The 19871-nt window shown below is 35.5% G+C and overlaps 3 protein-coding genes across 3 annotated transcripts; all 3 read left to right on the forward strand.

The window, feature by feature from the left end:
* Window positions 1-3411: 3411 nt before the first annotated feature.
* On the forward strand, window positions 3412-4681 carry LOC130625461 (uncharacterized). Its single transcript, XM_057440563.1, has 2 exons — window positions 3412-3569; window positions 3875-4681. The coding sequence occupies exons 1-2, from the start codon at window positions 3522-3524 to the stop codon at window positions 4592-4594; spliced, it is 768 nt and encodes a 255-aa protein (XP_057296546.1). The 5' UTR covers window positions 3412-3521; the 3' UTR covers window positions 4595-4681.
* A 4170-nt stretch (window positions 4682-8851) lies between these two features.
* LOC130625956 (uncharacterized) lies at window positions 8852-10121 on the forward strand. Its single transcript, XM_057441080.1, has 2 exons — window positions 8852-9009; window positions 9315-10121. The coding sequence occupies exons 1-2, from the start codon at window positions 8962-8964 to the stop codon at window positions 10032-10034; spliced, it is 768 nt and encodes a 255-aa protein (XP_057297063.1). The 5' UTR covers window positions 8852-8961; the 3' UTR covers window positions 10035-10121.
* Window positions 10122-14293: 4172 nt separating this feature from the next.
* LOC130625824 (uncharacterized) lies at window positions 14294-15563 on the forward strand. Its single transcript, XM_057440940.1, has 2 exons — window positions 14294-14451; window positions 14757-15563. Exons 1-2 carry the CDS (start codon window positions 14404-14406, stop codon window positions 15474-15476), a joined length of 768 nt encoding a protein of 255 aa, XP_057296923.1. The 5' UTR covers window positions 14294-14403; the 3' UTR covers window positions 15477-15563.
* Window positions 15564-19871: the final 4308 nt, after the last annotated feature.

Genomic DNA, 19871 nt, shown 5'->3' on the forward strand with positions numbered 1-19871 from the left:
AAGAGTTTATGCAGGGAAACATTTAAAACAAACAAGCAAGTAAAACACAACATTATAATGTGTAGCCGTATTCATAAGAAATAGAGATTATCTGGTAATTCTGAGCAATTTGTGGAGGATAGTACCGGCCGTGGAACCCGCAGAAAAAGGATCTAAAGAGGGTAGAGTAGGAATTCAGGTCTGATGATACATACACGAGAATTGACCAGGTCTTCAACAGCAACCCAACTTCGGCTTTACCGGGTAGTAATGCAGATGATGTAATGCACACCATGTTCGCGCAAATCAAGGATCACGTAGAATATGCAGACATACCACAGACCGGGCTTACCATAGGTAGTAGTCTGCATATAGATATTAAACTTCATAGACTGAGACTAACAAGAGATTCTTTGTAGATAGCCTGCCTAGATCGCTTAAAAAAAGCCTTCATTAACTCTAAAAGTGAAGAGTTGAGCTTTATTAAAGCACTCTACCATGAAAAGATTGGTGGAGACCCGGATAGAATGACCATGCTAGAGGAATTCGAAGATCGTTAAAACAAACACCCTAGCCGTCAACAAGATTTTCTAGTATAAGACAAACAAGCTAGATAGTGCGGTGAACGTAGTGTAGGTTACCAAAAAAAAAACACCAACGCCCTTCGACTATCCGACTACAACATAACACACAAAAAACATGTAAACAGACAGCACGAAAACGTGCTACACTACCATCAAACAGCTCTCAAAATTGTTAAGAAGCGCAGCCTCAAAAAATCAAAATGCAGTGCATTTCTGTCTCACCTGCCCTAAAACACAGTCGTATGAAGAAACAAGAACTATGAGTGTTGCATCGATCACGGGGCAGTCAACGCCTTAATGCCAAGAAGAATAAAAAATGGTTTAATACCACAGAGATGCTAAGTAGAGAGTACAACAAAGCAGAAAAATGTAACATCTGTATAAAGCTACGACGACCCTGCAAGAAATCGCAAGGTACGTGACTGCTGTCACTACACAGATGCGCAGATTTGCAGAAAAGAATACCACCAACGAATGGGTTGAGCATGAATTATAAGAAGAAATATCATTAAAAATACGAAACTTCATTACTTCTTCACTGGTATACTGAAAAGGAGAACATATAACCATACCTTGCAGAAATCAAGGTGTCGCCTCGAGATGGAAAAAGAACAATAAAACGTTTGATTAATCCTATTAGTATTGGTAGATAGGGGTTGAGATATTTTTGTGCAACATGTTATTGAGTGCTGACTTTTTCTAACTTTTATTGGAACTTGTAATAAACGGAAGTTTTTTTAGAACAAAAATGAATACTTTGCGGAAGGCATTGTACTTTTCGGACAGGAGTAATTTTTTACAAGTTTTAATAAGTGCATGTGTGAGTGTTGTAGGATGTTGTATTGGTTATAAATTTATTTATTACATATCTGTCCGTTACAATGTGGTGTTTGTTAATAGGTGGTGACTTAGGTGTTGCTAAGCAGGTATATGCGACCTAGGGATAAAATACAGACCATAAAACTAAATGACGTCATTGTATTGTTTTCTTTACTCCGAACATCTATAAATGCAGTATGTTAAACATGTACCATGAAGAGCAATATTTCTGGTAAAAGGAATCTTTTTTCTTGATCGAATAATAAGTACCTTTTGTACAAATATGACGTCATTTCTGATTCCAATAACGTCATTAATTTTTTTTATAAAAACAATTTTTGCCTCTTTAGTGGATAAGTCTACCAAGAATATAGCCTGTGTTGTTAGGAATGCCTAAAAAGTGCAAATTTTTTTCTTTACAAAGTTGGGAAAATTAGACGTAGTTAATACATTTTTCAATAATGATAAAACGAATGATAAAATTATAAAAGTCCCTACACTTCTTAAGATACAAGTATATTTTATCCACATAATAGTTTTATTCATAGATGTTTCCTGGGTGTTTTTTAACTTGGTCTCGAATATTCCAGGCATAATATCTTCTAAGATAATCAGTTTCCTCATCCATTGCCCCCTCTTTATCCGGGAATTCTTTGACACGTACCCATAGCAAATCTCCCTTTTCCATGACCTCATTTATAAGGTCATTTTTTGCTGAACTGGGCCTACAGTGCTCTTTAATTCTCGCATCAACTGTGTCGCGTTCTTTGCATGGGCTACCAAAGTAAACAGGTATAACTTGCCTATTCGGCCTTCTGATCCGGATCTCATAAATTTCATACTGTATATCTGGCGCTTTACCAATATTTAATTTTGGATAACCTTCCTCTTGGGGGCGTCTGCGAAAACCATCTAAAGGACCATTTGGTTTTTGTAAAACATGTGTTTGAAATAAATTGTGCGAAATTTTTGGTAATTAATTCTCAGTGCATATTTCACTTGCCGGATATGAAAGCAGTTAAGTTCAGAGCTTACATCACCATCTGTCAGAACTGATAGTTATGAGAGAAATACTTCATATGGGTAGCAATAGCGATTTAAATTCTATGTGGTTAGCCCTCATCGAGGGTATAGCTTGCTAGCTACCCTGTCCATTGCAATACAATCATTTTACATGTTTAGAGCAGCTCCTGAAACCTGAATAGAAATAAGATAGTAGATTGCTAAAGCTGTTTTATACAACATTAAAATAAGATAACTAGTTACAACTCGCTTTTTTACAAAAACTTTTACGTAAGAAAAACGTGGGATAATACACCCAGTATATTTAAAGGGACACTTTATCAACACCCAAAATTAACAGTTCAATTTTGTCTTTAAGTAGCTAGTTATCGTGCTTCACTTAAAGAATATTATTAGAGTAAAGAATAAACCCTTACCTTCGTACATCTATGAAGGATTCATATTCCCTTCAGTATTTCTTGAAAAAACGCGTTTGTTTTTCGTATACATACGACAACAACAAGTATGCCTGCTTGAACTTCGAGCTGCTTCTCATACTGATTTTCTTAAAAATTATGCAGGTAAATTATGTTGAATGCGAGGGAAAACCCCTGAGAACTATTTAAACAATAAACTTTGGCGGAATTCAGTAGAAAACCTAATTATTTTCCTAATCTTTTACAAGCAAAACTGTCAGTATGCTGAAAGAATCGGTCATTAGTCGTTTGCAAGAAGCGCGCAGAAAGAACTGGAACCAAGTGACGCGCCTCCTCTCCATTGTTTTTTGAACAATATGGTTTTGAATAGAAACTTACCGCCTTGTGTCTCTTTTTCTTTTATTATATCTCTATGGATTTTGTTCTGTTCTTTGTCATAGTTTGTATCCAATTCATAAAAACTCATTACGTAGCATATTTTGTTAAAACAGATCTATTTAAAGTATCATTAATTTTGAGCGGATTATTTTTCCATAACAAGACAATAATTGCCTGAGAATGAAACGTATACAACCATTGTTAAAAGCAAGACTAAACCGCAACCGATGACAGCGTTTGGAGCATATAAATTCAGAGCACAATGAGAAATTAGAGCAGTTGCTCAACGAACACTTTTTAGAACAGGAAGAAATTTTACAAGATGATAGAATTTATAGCTCTGCTTTTGGTCGGGCTGGTAGCAGATGTGGTAAGCATTTTATCTCACATAAAAGAAAGATGTATATTTGCAAAACTTTTGTCGCTTGTGATTTCATCCTTATGAATGTCTAAGCCAGATTCATTTGCATAAACATGCGTTTTAGTATGTTTACACAGCTTGAAAACAGTCACTACAGCGACCAGACCTTTTATTCTATTACAAGTAATCAAAATTAACGAAATAACATTGCCAAACATTATAACGGTATATTTAATATATGAACACCAAACGTTCAAATATTTGTTCGCAAAATGTGATACAAGTTTGTAGTTTCAAGTGACTTATCTTTTCAGGACACCAGACCAAGCTGCTACACATGTCATGATTTACGACGTTCTGGGCATAGCACCAGCGGTATATACAATGTTTACCTGCCGTCAGGAATGAAAAGAGTATTTTGTGAAATGGGTATCAATGGTGGTGGATACACCTTTATTTCAAATTCTCTACTGCCGAGATTATCCAACGCAGACATCAGATGTTTATTCAGGAGAAGTAGCGATGTACTTTTGCGAATTTCAAAGCCAGACGGTACACAACCCTACACCATCATTACCCAATATAGAGCGACCGGCGGATTACGCGTTTATCTAAATGGGCACACCGGAACTAGTGCCCCAGTCAATAGGCACATAGGTCCTTATATTTACCTGGATACTCTTCCGAATTCTGTCAACCGTGTAAATCATGTAGAAGGCATCAAAGTGAATGGGAAAGCCGTAACATTTCGTAAGTGTGCCAAAACTGATGACAACAGCTATTTCGCATTTTTCTACAACTCGTTTGAGAAAACTCCTTCCTCTTATCTCAAAAATAATTTGGTTTATGAGCGCCAAGGGGTTTCAGTTAATTGGAGAAAAAACGCCATCCGTCCTCCTTCAGGGCGTCGTCTGCCCTTAAATTATTTTTTCTTCACTGAAATGCACTACGGTGGTTGTGGAACCTACACATCCAGTGATCGATGGTTACGTGCAAGATATCCAGCACTCGGTACTGCAATTGGATTAAGATAAAATTGCTGGCATTGGATTTAAATTTGTTGTTAATTTTTGTTGTAATGAAAATAAATAATAGTTGCAAAAACAATTCTTTTGTGAAAACTAATTTTCATTGCCTCTCTATTAGACACCCCTACCTTTTTTTGAGCCTGGAATATTACCAATTATTCGAAACTGCTTTTATTTCTTCACCCTATTAGCCTGTCTCTGCTGGAAATTATAAGCATTTGTCACATTAATCTCATTACATAGATCTTCATACGTCATATTTCGATCGTTATCTTTATACGTCATATTGTCGGTCGATTTTTTCATTTATAGATCGGTACAATAAGACATTTTCTTATCAATTTGGTGTAAACTTCTGCAGGAGAGGACGAAATACCTGCTCTTTTTTGATTTTTTTACAGGGTTCGGTTTTAAAACTTTGAAACTGGAAATTTTGTAAAATTAGACTCTGCACCTTGCAAGCTATGTTTTTTACATCAAATATACGAAAATGTGTGATATGATAGTTTACATTTTCGTCACAACAGCGGCGGTCAGTACATTTTTTATCACACTGGATTCAAAATTACTCATTTTTAATGGGTTCAAAATCTCAAATAAGTTTTCTCGGAAACAGAAAAGACCTTATCTTTTTGCTGTGTTAATTAAAGTTCAGATAGATAAGGAAGCTATTTTTTTTCTGTGCTATCTATAATTTTTTTAAATTTTTCCAGAAAAAAGAAAGGAGTAAAAGTAAAAAAGTGTTTTTAAAATGAACAATTTTAGGATGATTTTAAAGGACGCATGTTAAAGTGTTTTATATGTTTAATGTAAATACATTTTTTGTAGAGCTCCTTTTAGCTAGTCAAAATGTGAAGAGTTTATGCAGGGAAACATTTAAAACAAACAAGCAAGTAAAACACAACATTATAATGTGTAGCCGTATTCATAAGAAATAGAGATTATCTGGTAATTCTGAGCAATTTGTGGAGGATAGTACCGGCCGTGGAACCCGCAGAAAAAGGATCTAAAGAGGGTAGAGTAGGAATTCAGGTCTGATGATACATACACGAGAAATGACCAGGTCTTCAACAGCAACCCAACCTCGGCTTTACCGGGTAGTAATGCAGATGATGTAATGCACACCATGTTCGCGCAAATCAAGGATCACGTAGAATATGCAGACATACCACAGACCGGGCTTACCATAGGTAGTAGTCTGCATATAGATATTAAACTTCATAGACTGAGACTAACAAGAGATTCTTTGTAGATAGCCTGCCTAGATCGCTTAAAAAAAGCCTTCATTAACTCTAAAAGTGAAGAGTTGAGCTTTATTAAAGCACTCTACCATGAAAAGATTGGTGGAGACCCGGATAAAATGACCATGCTAGAGGAATTCGAAGATCGTTAAAACAAACACCCTAGCCGTCAACAAGATTTTCTAGTATAAGACAAACAAGCTAGATAGTGCGGTGAACGTAGTGTAGGTTACCAAAAAAAAAACACCAACGCCCTTCGACTATCCGACTACAACATAACACACAAAAAACATGTAAACAGACAGCACGAAAACGTGCTACACTACCATCAAACAGCTCTCAAAATTGTTAAGTAGCGCAGCCTCAAAAAATCAAAATGCAGTGCATTTCTGTCTCACCTGCCCTAAAACACAGTCGTATGAAGAAACAAGAACTATGAGTGTTGCATCGATCACGGGGCAGTCAACGCCTTAATGCCAAGAAGAATAAAAAATGGTTTAATACCACAGAGATGCTAAGTAGAGAGTACAACAAAGCAGAAAAATGTAACATCTGTATAAAGCTACGACGACCCTGCAAGAAATCGCAAGGTACGTGACTGCTGTCACTACACAGATCCCCGGATTTGCAGAAAAGAATACCACCAACGAATGGGTTGAGCATGAATTATAAGAAGAAATATCATTAAAAATACGAAACTTCATTACTTCTTCACTGGTATACTGAAAAGGAGAACATATAACCATACCTTGCAGAAATCAAGGTGTCGCCTCGAGATGGAAAAAGAACAATAAAACGTTTGATTAATCCTATTAGTATTGGTAGATAGGGGTTGAGATATTTTTGTGCAACATGTTATTGAGTGCTGACTTTTTCTAACTTTTATTGGGACTTGTAATAAACGGAAGTTTTTTTAGAACAAAAATGAATACTTTGCGGAAGGCATTGTACTTTTCGGACAGGAGTAATTTTTTACAAGTTTTAATAAGTGCATGTGTGAGTGTTGTAGGATGTTGTATTGGTTATAAATTTATTTATTACATATCTGTCCGTTACAATGTGGTGTTTGTTAATAGGTGGTGACTTAGGTGTTGCTAAGCAGGTATATGCGACCTAGGGATAAAATACAGACCATAAAACTAAATGACGTCATTGTATTGTTTTCTTTACTCCGAACATCTATAAATGCAGTATGTTAAACATGTACCATGAAGAGCAATATTTCTGGTAAAAGGAATCTTTTTTCTTGATCGAATAATAAGTACCTTTTGTACAAATATGACGTCATTTCTGATTCCAATAACGTCATTAATTTTTTTTATAAAAACAATTTTTGCCTCTTTAGTGGATAAGTCTACCAAGAATATAGCCTGTGTTGTTAGGAATGCCTAAAAAGTGCAAATTTTTTACTTTACAAAGTTGGGAAAATTAGACGTAGTTAATACATTTTTCAATAATGATAAAACGAATGATAAAATTATAAAAGTCCCTACACTTCTTAAGATACAAGTATATTTTATCCACATAATAGTTTTATTCATAGATGTTTCCTGGGTGTTTTTTAACTTGGTCTCGAATATTCCAGGCATAATATCTTCTAAGATAATCAGTTTCCTCATCCATTGCCCCCTCTTTATCCGGGAATTCTTTGACACGTACCCATAGCAAATCTCCCTTTTCCATGACCTCATTTATAAGGTCATTTTTTGCTGAACTGGGCCTACAGTGCTCTTTAATTCTCGCATCAACTGTGTCGCGTTCTTTGCATGGGCTACCAAAGTAAACAGGTATAACTTGCCTATTCGGCCTTCTGATCCGGATCTCATAAATTTCATACTGTATATCTGGCGCTTTACCAATATTTAATTTTGGATAACCTTCCTCTTGGGGGCGTCTGCGAAAACCATCTAAAGGACCATTTGGTTTTTGTAAAACATGTGTTTGAAATAAATTGTGCGAAATTTTTGGTAATTAATTCTCAGTGCATATTTCACTTGCCGGATATTAGCAGTTAAGTTCAGAGCTTACATCACCATCTGTCAGAACTGATAGTTATGAGAGAAATACTTCATATGGGTAGCAATAGCGATTTAAATTCTATGTGGTTAGCCCTCATCGAGGGTATAGCTTGCTAGCTACCCTGTCCATTGCAATACAATCATTTTACATGTTTAGAGCAGCTCCTGAAACCTGAATAGAAATAAGATAGTAGATTGCTAAAGCTGTTTTATACAACATTAAAATAAGATAACTAGTTACAACTCGCTTTTTTACAAAAACTTTTACGTAAGAAAAACGTGGGATAATACACCCAGTATATTTAAAGGGACACTTTATCAACACCCAAAATTAACAGTTCAATTTTGTCTTTAAGTAGCTAGTTATCGTGCTTCACTTAAAGAATATTATTAGAGTAAAGAATAAACCCTTACCTTCGTACATCTATGAAGGATTCATATTCCCTTCAGTATTTCTTGAAAAAACGCGTTTGTTTTTCGTATACATACGACAACAACAAGTATGCCTGCTTGAACTTCGAGCTGCTTCTCATACTGATTTTCTTAAAAATTATGCAGGTAAATTATGTTGAATGCGAGGGAAAACCCCTGAGAACTATTTAAACAATAAACTTTGGCGGAATTCAGTAGAAAACCTAATTATTTTCCTAATCTTTTACAAGCAAAACTGTCAGTATGCTGAAAGAATCGGTCATTAGTCGTTTGCAAGAAGCGCGCAGAAAGAACTGGAACCAAGTGACGCGCCTCCTCTCCATTGTTTTTTGAACAATATGGTTTTGAATAGAAACTTACCGCCTTGTGTCTCTTTTTCTTTTATTATATCTCTATGGATTTTGTTCTGTTCTTTGTCATAGTTTGTATCCAATTCATAAAAACTCATTACGTAGCATATTTTGTTAAAACAGATCTATTTAAAGTATCATTAATTTTGAGCGGATTATTTTTCCATAACAAGACAATAATTGCCTGAGAATGAAACGTATACAACCATTGTTAAAAGCAAGACTAAACCGCAACCGATGACAGCGTTTGGAGCATATAAATTCAGAGCACAATGAGAAATTAGAGCAGTTGCTCAACGAACACTTTTTAGAACAGGAAGAAATTTTACAAGATGATAGAATTTATAGCTCTGCTTTTGGTCGGGCTGGTAGCAGATGTGGTAAGCATTTTATCTCACATAAAAGAAAGATGTATATTTGCAAAACTTTTGTCGCTTGTGATTTCATCCTTATGAATGTCTAAGCCAGATTCATTTGCATAAACATGCGTTTTAGTATGTTTACACAGCTTGAAAACAGTCACTACAGCGACCAGACCTTTTATTCTATTACAAGTAATCAAAATTAACGAAATAACATTGCCAAACATTATAACGGTATATTTAATATATGAACACCAAACGTTCAAATATTTGTTCGCAAAATGTGATACAAGTTTGTAGTTTCAAGTGACTTATCTTTTCAGGACACCAGACCAAGCTGCTACACATGTCATGATTTACGACGTTCTGGGCATAGCACCAGCGGTATATACAATGTTTACCTGCCGTCAGGAATGAAAAGAGTATTTTGTGAAATGGGTATCAATGGTGGTGGATACACCTTTATTTCAAATTCTCTACTGCCGAGATTATCCAACGCAGACATCAGATGTTTATTCAGGAGAAGTAGCGATGTACTTTTGCGAATTTCAAAGCCAGACGGTACACAACCCTACACCATCATTACCCAATATAGAGCGACCGGCGGATTACGCGTTTATCTAAATGGGCACACCGGAACTAGTGCCCCAGTCAATAGGCACATAGGTCCTTATATTTACCTGGATACTCTTCCGAATTCTGTCAACCGTGTAAATCATGTAGAAGGCATCAAAGTGAATGGGAAAGCCGTAACATTTCGTAAGTGTGCCAAAACTGATGACAACAGCTATTTCGCATTTTTCTACAACTCGTTTGAGAAAACTCCTTCCTCTTATCTCAAAAATAATTTGGTTTATGAGCGCCAAGGGGTTTCAGTTAATTGGAGAAAAAACGCCATCCGTCCTCCTTCAGGGCGTCGTCTGCCCTTAAATTATTTTTTCTTCACTGAAATGCACTACGGTGGTTGTGGAACCTACACATCCAGTGATCGATGGTTACGTGCAAGATATCCAGCACTCGGTACTGCAATTGGATTAAGATAAAATTGCTGGCATTGGATTTAAATTTGTTGTTAATTTTTGTTGTAATGAAAATAAATAATAGTTGCAAAAACAATTCTTTTGTGAAAACTAATTTTCATTGCCTCTCTATTAGACACCCCTACCTTTTTTTGAGCCTGGAATATTACCAATTATTCGAAACTGCTTTTATTTCTTCACCCTATTAGCCTGTCTCTGCTGGAAATTATAAGCATTTGTCACATTAATTTCATTACATAGATCTTCATACGTCATATTTCGATCGTTATCTTTATACGTCATATTGTCGGTCGATTTTTTCATTTATAGATCGGTACAATAAGACATTTTCTTATCAATTTGGTGTAAACTTCTGCAGGAGAGGACGAAATACCTGCTCTTTTTTGATTTTTTTACAGGGTTCGGTTTTAAAACTTTGAAACTGGAAATTTTGTAAAATTAGACTCTGCACCTTGCAAGCTATGTTTTTTACATCAAATATACGAAAATGTGTGATATGATAGTTTACATTTTCGTCACAACAGCGGCGGTCAGTACATTTTTTATCACAGTGGATTCAAAATTACTCATTTTTAATGGGTTCAAAATCTCAAATAAGTTTTCTCGGAAACAGAAAAGACCTTATCTTTTTGCTGTGTTAATTAAAGTTCAGATAGATAAGGAAGCTATTTTTTTTCTGTGCTATCTATAATTTTTTTAAATTTTTCCAGAAAAAAGAAAGGAGTAAAAGTAAAAAAGTGTTTTTAAAATGAACAATTTTAGGATGATTTTAAAGGACGCATGTTAAAGTATTTTATATGTTTAATGTAAATACATTTTTTGTAGAGCTCCTTTTAGCTAGTCAAAATGTGAAGAGTTTATGCAGGGAAACATTTAAAACAAACAAGCAAGTAAAACACAACATTATAATGTGTAGCCGTATTCATAAGAAATAGAGATTATCTGGTAATTCTGAGCAATTTGTGGAGGATAGTACCGGCCGTGGAACCCGCAGAAAAAGGATCTAAAGAGGGTAGAGTAGGAATTCAGGTCTGATGATACATACACGAGAATTAACCAGGTCTTCAACAGCAACCCAACCTCGGCTTTACCGGGTAGTAATGCAGATGATGTAATGCACACCATGTTCGCGCAAATCAAGGATCACGTAGAATATGCAGACATACCACAGACCGGGCTTACCATAGGTAGTAGTCTGCATATAGATATTAAACTTCATAGACTGAGACTAACAAGAGATTCTTTGTAGATAGCCTGCCTAGATCGCTTAAAAAAAGCCTTCATTAACTCTAAAAGTGAAGAGTTGAGCTTTATTAAAGCACTCTACCATGAAAAGATTGGTGGAGACCCGGATAGAATGACCATGCTAGAGGAATTCGAAGATCGTTAAAACAAACACCCTAGCCGTCAACAAGATTTTCTAGTATAAGACAAACAAGCTAGATAGTGCGGTGAACGTAGTGTAGGTTACCAAAAAAAAAACACCAACGCCCTTCGACTATCCGACTACAACATAACACACAAAAAACATGTAAACAGACAGCACGAAAACGTGCTACACTACCATCAAACAGCTCTCAAAATTGTTAAGAAGCGCAGCCTCAAAAAATCAAAATGCAGTGCATTTCTGTCTCACCTGCCCTAAAACACAGTCGTATGAAGAAACAAGAACTATGAGTGTTGCATCGATCACGGGGCAGTCAACGCCTTAATGCCAAGAAGAATAAAAAATGGTTTAATACCACAGAGATGCTAAGTAGAGAGTACAACAAAGCAGAAAAATGTAACATCTGTATAAAGCTACGACGACCCTGCAAGAAATCGCAAGGTACGTGACTGCTGTCACTACACAGATGCGCAGATTTGCAGAAAAGAATACCACCAACGAATGGGTTGAGCATGAATTATAAGAAGAAATATCATTAAAAATACGAAACTTCATTACTTCTTCACTGGTATACTGAAAAGGAGAACATATAACCATACCTTGCAGAAATCAAGGTGTCGCCTCGAGATGGAAAAAGAACAATAAAACGTTTGATTAATCCTATTAGTATTGGTAGATAGGGGTTGAGATATTTTTGTGCAACATGTTATTGAGTGCTGACTTTTTCTAACTTTTATTGGGACTTGTAATAAACGGAAGTTTTTTTAGAACAAAAATGAATACTTTGCGGAAGGCATTGTACTTTTCGGACAGGAGTAATTTTTTACAAGTTTTAATAAGTGCATGTGTGAGTGTTGTAGGATGTTGTATTGGTTATAAATTTATTTATTACATATCTGTCCGTTACAATGTGGTGTTTGTTAATAGGTGGTGACTTAGGTGTTGCTAAGCAGGTATATGCGACCTAGGGATAAAATACAGACCATAAAACTAAATGACGTCATTGTATTGTTTTCTTTACTCCGAACATCTATAAATGCAGTATGTTAAACATGTACCATGAAGAGCAATATTTCTGGTAAAAGGAATCTTTTTTCTTGATCGAATAATAAGTACCTTTTGTACAAATATGACGTCATTTCTGATTCCAATAACGTCATTAATTTTTTTTATAAAAACAATTTTTGCCTCTTTAGTGGATAAGTCTACCAAGAATATAGCCTGTGTTGTTAGGAATGCCTAAAAAGTGCAAATTTTTTTCTTTACAAAGTTGGGAAAATTAGACGTAGTTAATACATTTTTCAATAATGATAAAACGAATGATAAAATTATAAAAGTCCCTACACTTCTTAAGATACAAGTATATTTTATCCACATAATAGTTTTATTCATAGATGTTTCCTGGGTGTTTTTTAACTTGGTCTCGAATATTCCAGGCATAATATCTTCTAAGATAATCAGTTTCCTCATCCATTGCCCCCTCTTTATCCGGGAATTCTTTGACACGTACCCATAGCAAATCTCCCTTTTCCATGACCTCATTTATAAGGTCATTTTTTGCTGAACTGGGCCTACAGTGCTCTTTAATTCTCGCATCAACTGTGTCGCGTTCTTTGCATGGGCTACCAAAGTAAACAGGTATAACTTGCCTATTCGGCCTTCTGATCCGGATCTCATAAATTTCATACTGTATATCTGGCGCTTTACCAATATTTAATTTTGGATAACCTTCCTCTTGGGGGCGTCTGCGAAAACCATCTAAAGGACCATTTGGTTTTTGTAAAACATGTGTTTGAAATAAATTGTGCGAAATTTTTGGTAATTAATTCTCAGTGCATATTTCACTTGCCGGATATGAAAGCAGTTAAGTTCAGAGCTTACATCACCATCTGTCAGAACTGATAGTTATGAGAGAAATACTTCATATGGGTAGCAATAGCGATTTAAATTCTATGTGGTTAGCCCTCATCGAGGGTATAGCTTGCTAGCTACCCTGTCCATTGCAATACAATCATTTTACATGTTTAGAGCAGCTCCTGAAACCTGAATAGAAATAAGATAGTAGATTGCTAAAGCTGTTTTATACAACATTAAAATAAGATAACTAGTTACAACTCGCTTTTTTACAAAAACTTTTACGTAAGAAAAACGTGGGATAATACACCCAGTATATTTAAAGGGACACTTTATCAACACCCAAAATTAACAGTTCAATTTTGTCTTTAAGTAGCTAGTTATCGTGCTTCACTTAAAGAATATTATTAGAGTAAAGAATAAACCCTTAACTTCGTACATCTATGAAGGATTCATATTCCCTTCAGTATTTCTTGAAAAAACGCGTTTGTTTTTCGTATACATACGACAACAACAAGTATGCCTGCTTGAACTTCGAGCTGCTTCTCATACTGATTTTCTTAAAAATTATGCAGGTAAATTATGTTGAATGCGAGGGAAAACCCCTGAGAGCTATTTAAACAATAAACTTTGGCGGAATTCAGTAGAAAACCTAATTATTTTCCTAATCTTTTACAAGCAAAACTGTCAGTATGCTGAAAGAATCGGTCATTAGTCGTTTGCAAGAAGCGCGCAGAAAGAACTGGAACCAAGTGACGCGCCTCCTCTCCATTGTTTTTTGAACAATATGGTTTTGAATAGAAACTTACCGCCTTGTGTCTCTTTTTCTTTTATTATATCTCTATGGATTTTGTTCTGTTCTTTGTCATAGTTTGTATCCAATTCATAAAAACTCATTACGTAGCATATTTTGTTAAAACAGATCTATTTAAAGTATCATTAATTTTGAGCGGATTATTTTTCCATAACAAGACAATAATTGCCTGAGAATGAAACGTATACAACCATTGTTAAAAGCAAGACTAAACCGCAACGGATGACAGCGTTTGGAGCATATAAATTCAGAGCACAATGAGAAATTAGAGCAGTTGCTCAACGAACACTTTTTAGAACAGGAAGAAATTTTACAAGATGATAGAATTTATAGCTCTGCTTTTGGTCGGGCTGGTAGCAGATGTGGTAAGCATTTTATCTCACATAAAAGAAAGATGTATATTTGCAAAACTTTTGTCGCTTGTGATTTCATCCTTATGAATGTCTAAGCCAGATTCATTTGCATAAACATGCGTTTTAGTATGTTTACACAGCTTGAAAACAGTCACTACAGCGACCAGACCTTTTATTCTATTACAACTAATCAAAATTAACGAAATAACATTGCCAAACATTATAACGGTATATTTAATATATGAACACCAAACGTTCAAATATTTGTTCGCAAAATGTGATACAAGTTTGTAGTTTCAAGTGACTTATCTTTTCAGGACACCAGACCAAGCTGCTACACATGTCATGATTTACGACGTTCTGGGCATAGCACCAGCGGTATATACAATGTTTACCTGCCGTCAGGAATGAAAAGAGTATTTTGTGAAATGGGTATCAATGGTGGTGGATACACCTTTATTTCAAATTCTCTACTGCCGAGATTATCCAACGCAGACATCAGATGTTTATTCAGGAGAAGTAGCGATGTACTTTTGCGAATTTCAAAGCCAGACGGTACACAACCCTACACCATCATTACCCAATATAGAGCGACCGGCGGATTACGCGTTTATCTAAATGGGCACACCGGAACTAGTGCCCCAGTCAATAGGCACATAGGTCCTTATATTTACCTGGATACTCTTCCGAATTCTGTCAACCGTGTAAATCATGTAGAAGGCATCAAAGTGAATGGGAAAGCCGTAACATTTCGTAAGTGTGCCAAAACTGATGACAACAGCTATTTCGCATTTTTCTACAACTCGTTTGAGAAAACTCCTTCCTCTTATCTCAAAAATAATTTGGTTTATGAGCGCCAAGGGGTTTCAGTTAATTGGAGAAAAAACGCCATCCGTCCTCCTTCAGGGCGTCGTCTGCCCTTAAATTATTTTTTCTTCACTGAAATGCACTACGGTGGTTGTGGAACCTACACATCCAGTGATCGATGGTTACGTGCAAGATATCCAGCACTCGGTACTGCAATTGGATTAAGATAAAATTGCTGGCATTGGATTTAAATTTGTTGTTAATTTTTGTTGTAATGAAAATAAATAATAGTTGCAAAAACAATTCTTTTGTGAAAACTAATTTTCATTGCCTCTCTATTAGACACCCCTACCTTTTTTTGAGCCTGGAATATTACCAATTATTCGAAACTGCTTTTATTTCTTCACCCTATTAGCCTGTCTCTGCTGGAAATTATAAGCATTTGTCACATTAATCTCATTACATAGATCTTCATACGTCATATTTCGATCGTTATCTTTATACGTCATATTGTCGGTCGATTTTTTCATTTATAGATCGGTACAATAAGACATTTTCTTATCAATTTGGTGTAAACTTCTGCAGGAGAGGACGAAATACCTGCTCTTTTTTGATTTTTTTACAGGGTTCGGTTTTAAAACTTTGAAACTGGAAATTTTGTAAAATTAGACTCTGCACCTTGCAAGTTACATCAAATATACAAAAATGTGTGATATGTTAGTTTACATTTTTGTCGCGACAGCGCCGGTCAGTACATATTTTATCACACTGGATTCAAAATTACTCATTTTATTGTGTTCAAAGTCCCAACTAAGTTTTCTCGGAAACAGAAAAGACCTCATCTTTTTGCTGTGTTAATTAAATCATGGCGCTAAGTTCATATAGATAAGGAAGCTATTTTTCTGTGCTATCTATGATTTTTTTAAGTTCTTCCAGCGAAACGGAAGTAAAGTAAAGAAGCGTTTTTAAAATTAACAATTTTAGGATGAATTTAAAGGACGCATGTTAAATGTTCCATGTAAATATTTTTTTTTTGTAGAGCTCTTTTTAGCTAGTCAAAATGTAAAGAGTTTATGCAGGGAAAGATTTGAAACAAACAAAGAAGTAAAAAACAATATTGTGTGTTGCCATATTCTAAGAAAAAGACATTATCTGGTAATTCTGAGCAATTTTTGGAGGTTAGTGCCAGCTGCGGAACCCGGAGAAAAGGATCTAAAGGTCTTCAACAGCAACCTAATCCCGGTTTTGCCGGGTAGTAATGTAGATGATGTAATGCACACTATGTCCGCGAAAATCAAGAAGCACGTAGAATATGCAGACCTCACAGAGCGGGTTTACGATAGGTCGTAGTTTGGGCAAAGATATTAAATTTCATAGACTGAGACTAAAAAGAGATTCTTCGTACTTAGCCTGCTTGGATCGTTTTTAAAAACGCCGTCATCAACTCTAAAAGTGAAGAGTGGTGCGTTATTGAAGCACTCCACCATGAAGAGGCTGGTGGAGACCTAGAAAGAATGTCCAACCTAGACGAATTCATAGTTCGTTAAAACACCCCCCTTTTACCCTAGCCGTCAACAAGATTTCTAGATATAGGACAAGCAAGTTAGGTAGTGCGGAGAACGTACTGTAGATTACGAAAAGTAACATCAACACCCTGCGACAATCCAACTGCAACATAACACGCAAAAAATATGTGAACATACAGCACGAAAACGCACTACACCACCATCAAAAAGCTCCCAAAGTTGCTAAGAAGCGCTGCCTCAAAAAGTCAAAATGCAGTGCATTTTTGTCTCACCTGCCCTATAACACTATGAGTGCTGCATCGATCACAGGGCAGTCAACGTCTTAATGCCAAAAGAGAATGAAAAATGATTAAAAAACACAATAATCATATTCAGTTTGCGGCAGCGTTTGCATATACGCAGACACGGGAAGCCTACTCAACTCAGTAAAAGAGGATGTGTCAGAGGGTAAAACGCAAAAGCTTAATAAGCACATAACGTCTGGTCGGTGAACCTATAGAGAATTTGCCTACGGAGATGTAAAGATTTATCGTGGCCAGGACTGTGTCAAGCGTTACGTGGACCATCTTCAGAATGAGGTAAAGGAGTTTTAGGATACCTTTTTTCAACAGCCTACCTCACAGAGATGCTAAGGAGAGAGTACAACAAGGCGGGAAAATGTAACATCTGTATAAAGCTACGACGACCCTGCAAGGAATGGCAAGGTACGTGACTGCTGTCACTACACAGATGCGCGGATTTGCAGAAAAGAATACCACCAACGAATGGGTTGAGCATAAATTATAAGAAGACATCTCATAAAAAAACGTAGCTTCATTACTTCTTCACTGGTCTACTTAAAAGGAGAACATATAACCATACCTTGCAGAAATCAAGGTGTCGCCTCGAAATAGAAAAATAACAATAAACCGTTTGATTAATCATCCTATTAGCATAGGTAGATAGGGGGTTGAAATATTTTTGTGCAACATGTTATTGAGTGCTGAATTTTTCTAACTTTTATTGGGACTTGTAATAAACGGAAGTTTTTTTAGAACAAAAATGAATACTTTGCGGAAGGCATTGTAATTTTCGGACAGTAGTAATTTTTTTTACAACTTTTAATAAGTGCATGTGTGAGTGTTGCAGGATGTTGTATTGGTTATAAATTTATTTATTACATATCTGTTCGTTACAATGTGGTGTTTGTTACCAGGTGGTGACGTAGGTGTTGCTAAGGAGATATGTGCAACATAGGGATAAAATACAGACCATAAAATGAAATGACGTCATTTCTGATTTCAATGACGTCATTGTATGGTTTTCTTTACCTCGAACATCTATAAATGCAATATGTTAAACATATAACAATGCCTTGGATGAGATGTAAACTCTCCTTTGTAATAATGAAATCTGCTTTGCTTTGCCTTAGAGGTTCCAGATCCTTGAATACCAAGTTGCACACATGGTTAATGATTTTTATCTTACCTGTGTAGATGCCAGAATATTAAGTTTAAAAAGTTTTTATTTTATTTAGTCACCAATGCGCACTTCTCTTCTATTCAGTCAAACACTCGTGTGCCTCATAGCTTTTGACAATAAAGTTTTATTTTAACCTTAGTCTATTCATATTTAAACTAAATTTTTAATGAGTGAATATATTTATTTTCAAAAAAATATTCTAGACATACACCATGTTTAATAACATGAAGAGCAAAACTTATGGTAAAACGAATCTTTTTTCTTGATCGAATAATAACTACCTTTTGTACAAATATGACGTCATTTCTGATTCCAACGGCGTCATTAATTTTTTTTTATGAAAACAATTTTTGTCTCTTTAGTGGATAAGTCTACCAAGAATATAGCCTGTGTTGTTAGTAATGCCTAAAAAGTGCAAATTTTTTACTTTACAAAGTTGGGAAAATTAGACGTAGTTAATACATTTTTTAATAATGATAAAACGAATGATAAAATTATAAAAGTCCCTACACTTCTTAAGATACAAGTATATTTTATCCACATAATAGTTTTATTCATAGAAGTATCTTGGGTGTTTTTTTAACTTGGTCTCGAATATTCCAGGCATAATCATACATTTTAAGATATTTATTTTCCTCATCCATTGCCTTCTCTTTATCCGGGGATTCTTCGGCACGTACCCATAGCGAATCTCCATTTTCCATGACCTCATTTATAAGGTCATTTTCTTCTAAACTGGAGCTACAGTGCTCCTTTAATTCTCGAATCAACTGTGTTGCGCTCTCTGCATGTACTACCAACGTAAACAGGTATATCTTGCCCATCCTGTCTTCTGATCCGCATCTAATAAATTCCACACTGTATATCTTCCGTTATACCAATATTTCTTTCTCGATAACCTTCCTTGACGCGTTTCAGAAAACCATCTCGATCATCTGGTACCACAATTCCTTCCCACTGAGACCAATTTTTGCGGTGATGCAGATTTTCGTCTGGTATATCTTCACGCCGGTCCATATTAGTAGTAAGCTAAATAGTGCAGAAATAAATATTACAAAATAATAACACTCCAAATTCAAAAAGAGATAACTACGAGGTTTACATTGTCTATATTTTCTGATATATAATGATGTTAATTTATTGGTGGTGACCCTGAGCAGAAAAACGAATTAATTCAATCTCTTTGTCTAATATGGCAAAGGTTTCAAAATTTTATATTTATTTATAATCTTGCACATTTTTATTTAGTGCCGTTAACCATTGATTTTTTATATTCATGTATATTTTTGTGAAAGATGACTCTATGCAGTATACTGAAATGGAAAATTTTTAAACCTTTATATCTCCTTAGGTGTTCGTAAAAAGCACGCGATCTTCGAAGCTAAGCGCAATTGGGGGAACGTAAAAAGTTTTTTCTTATAGACGGGTTGTTGACGTCATTAAAATTCGAATGTCGCTTTTTCCATTGTTATCCTACCTAAGTCGATTTTTTCTTATCGACTATTTTATGTCAGTGTATCTGTAACAGGAAAAGTGAGTATGTTCATTTTTCTTTGAAGTTGTCGAAATGGTTATGTCTGTGTTTAACTTTTTTTGACGTTGCAGCACAACGTCTATGTATTAGACTGAAGTCAATAC

This window comes from Hydractinia symbiolongicarpus, chromosome 14 (assembly GCF_029227915.1).
Source record: "Hydractinia symbiolongicarpus strain clone_291-10 chromosome 14, HSymV2.1, whole genome shotgun sequence".
Classification (NCBI taxonomy): domain Eukaryota; kingdom Metazoa; phylum Cnidaria; class Hydrozoa; order Anthoathecata; family Hydractiniidae; genus Hydractinia; species Hydractinia symbiolongicarpus.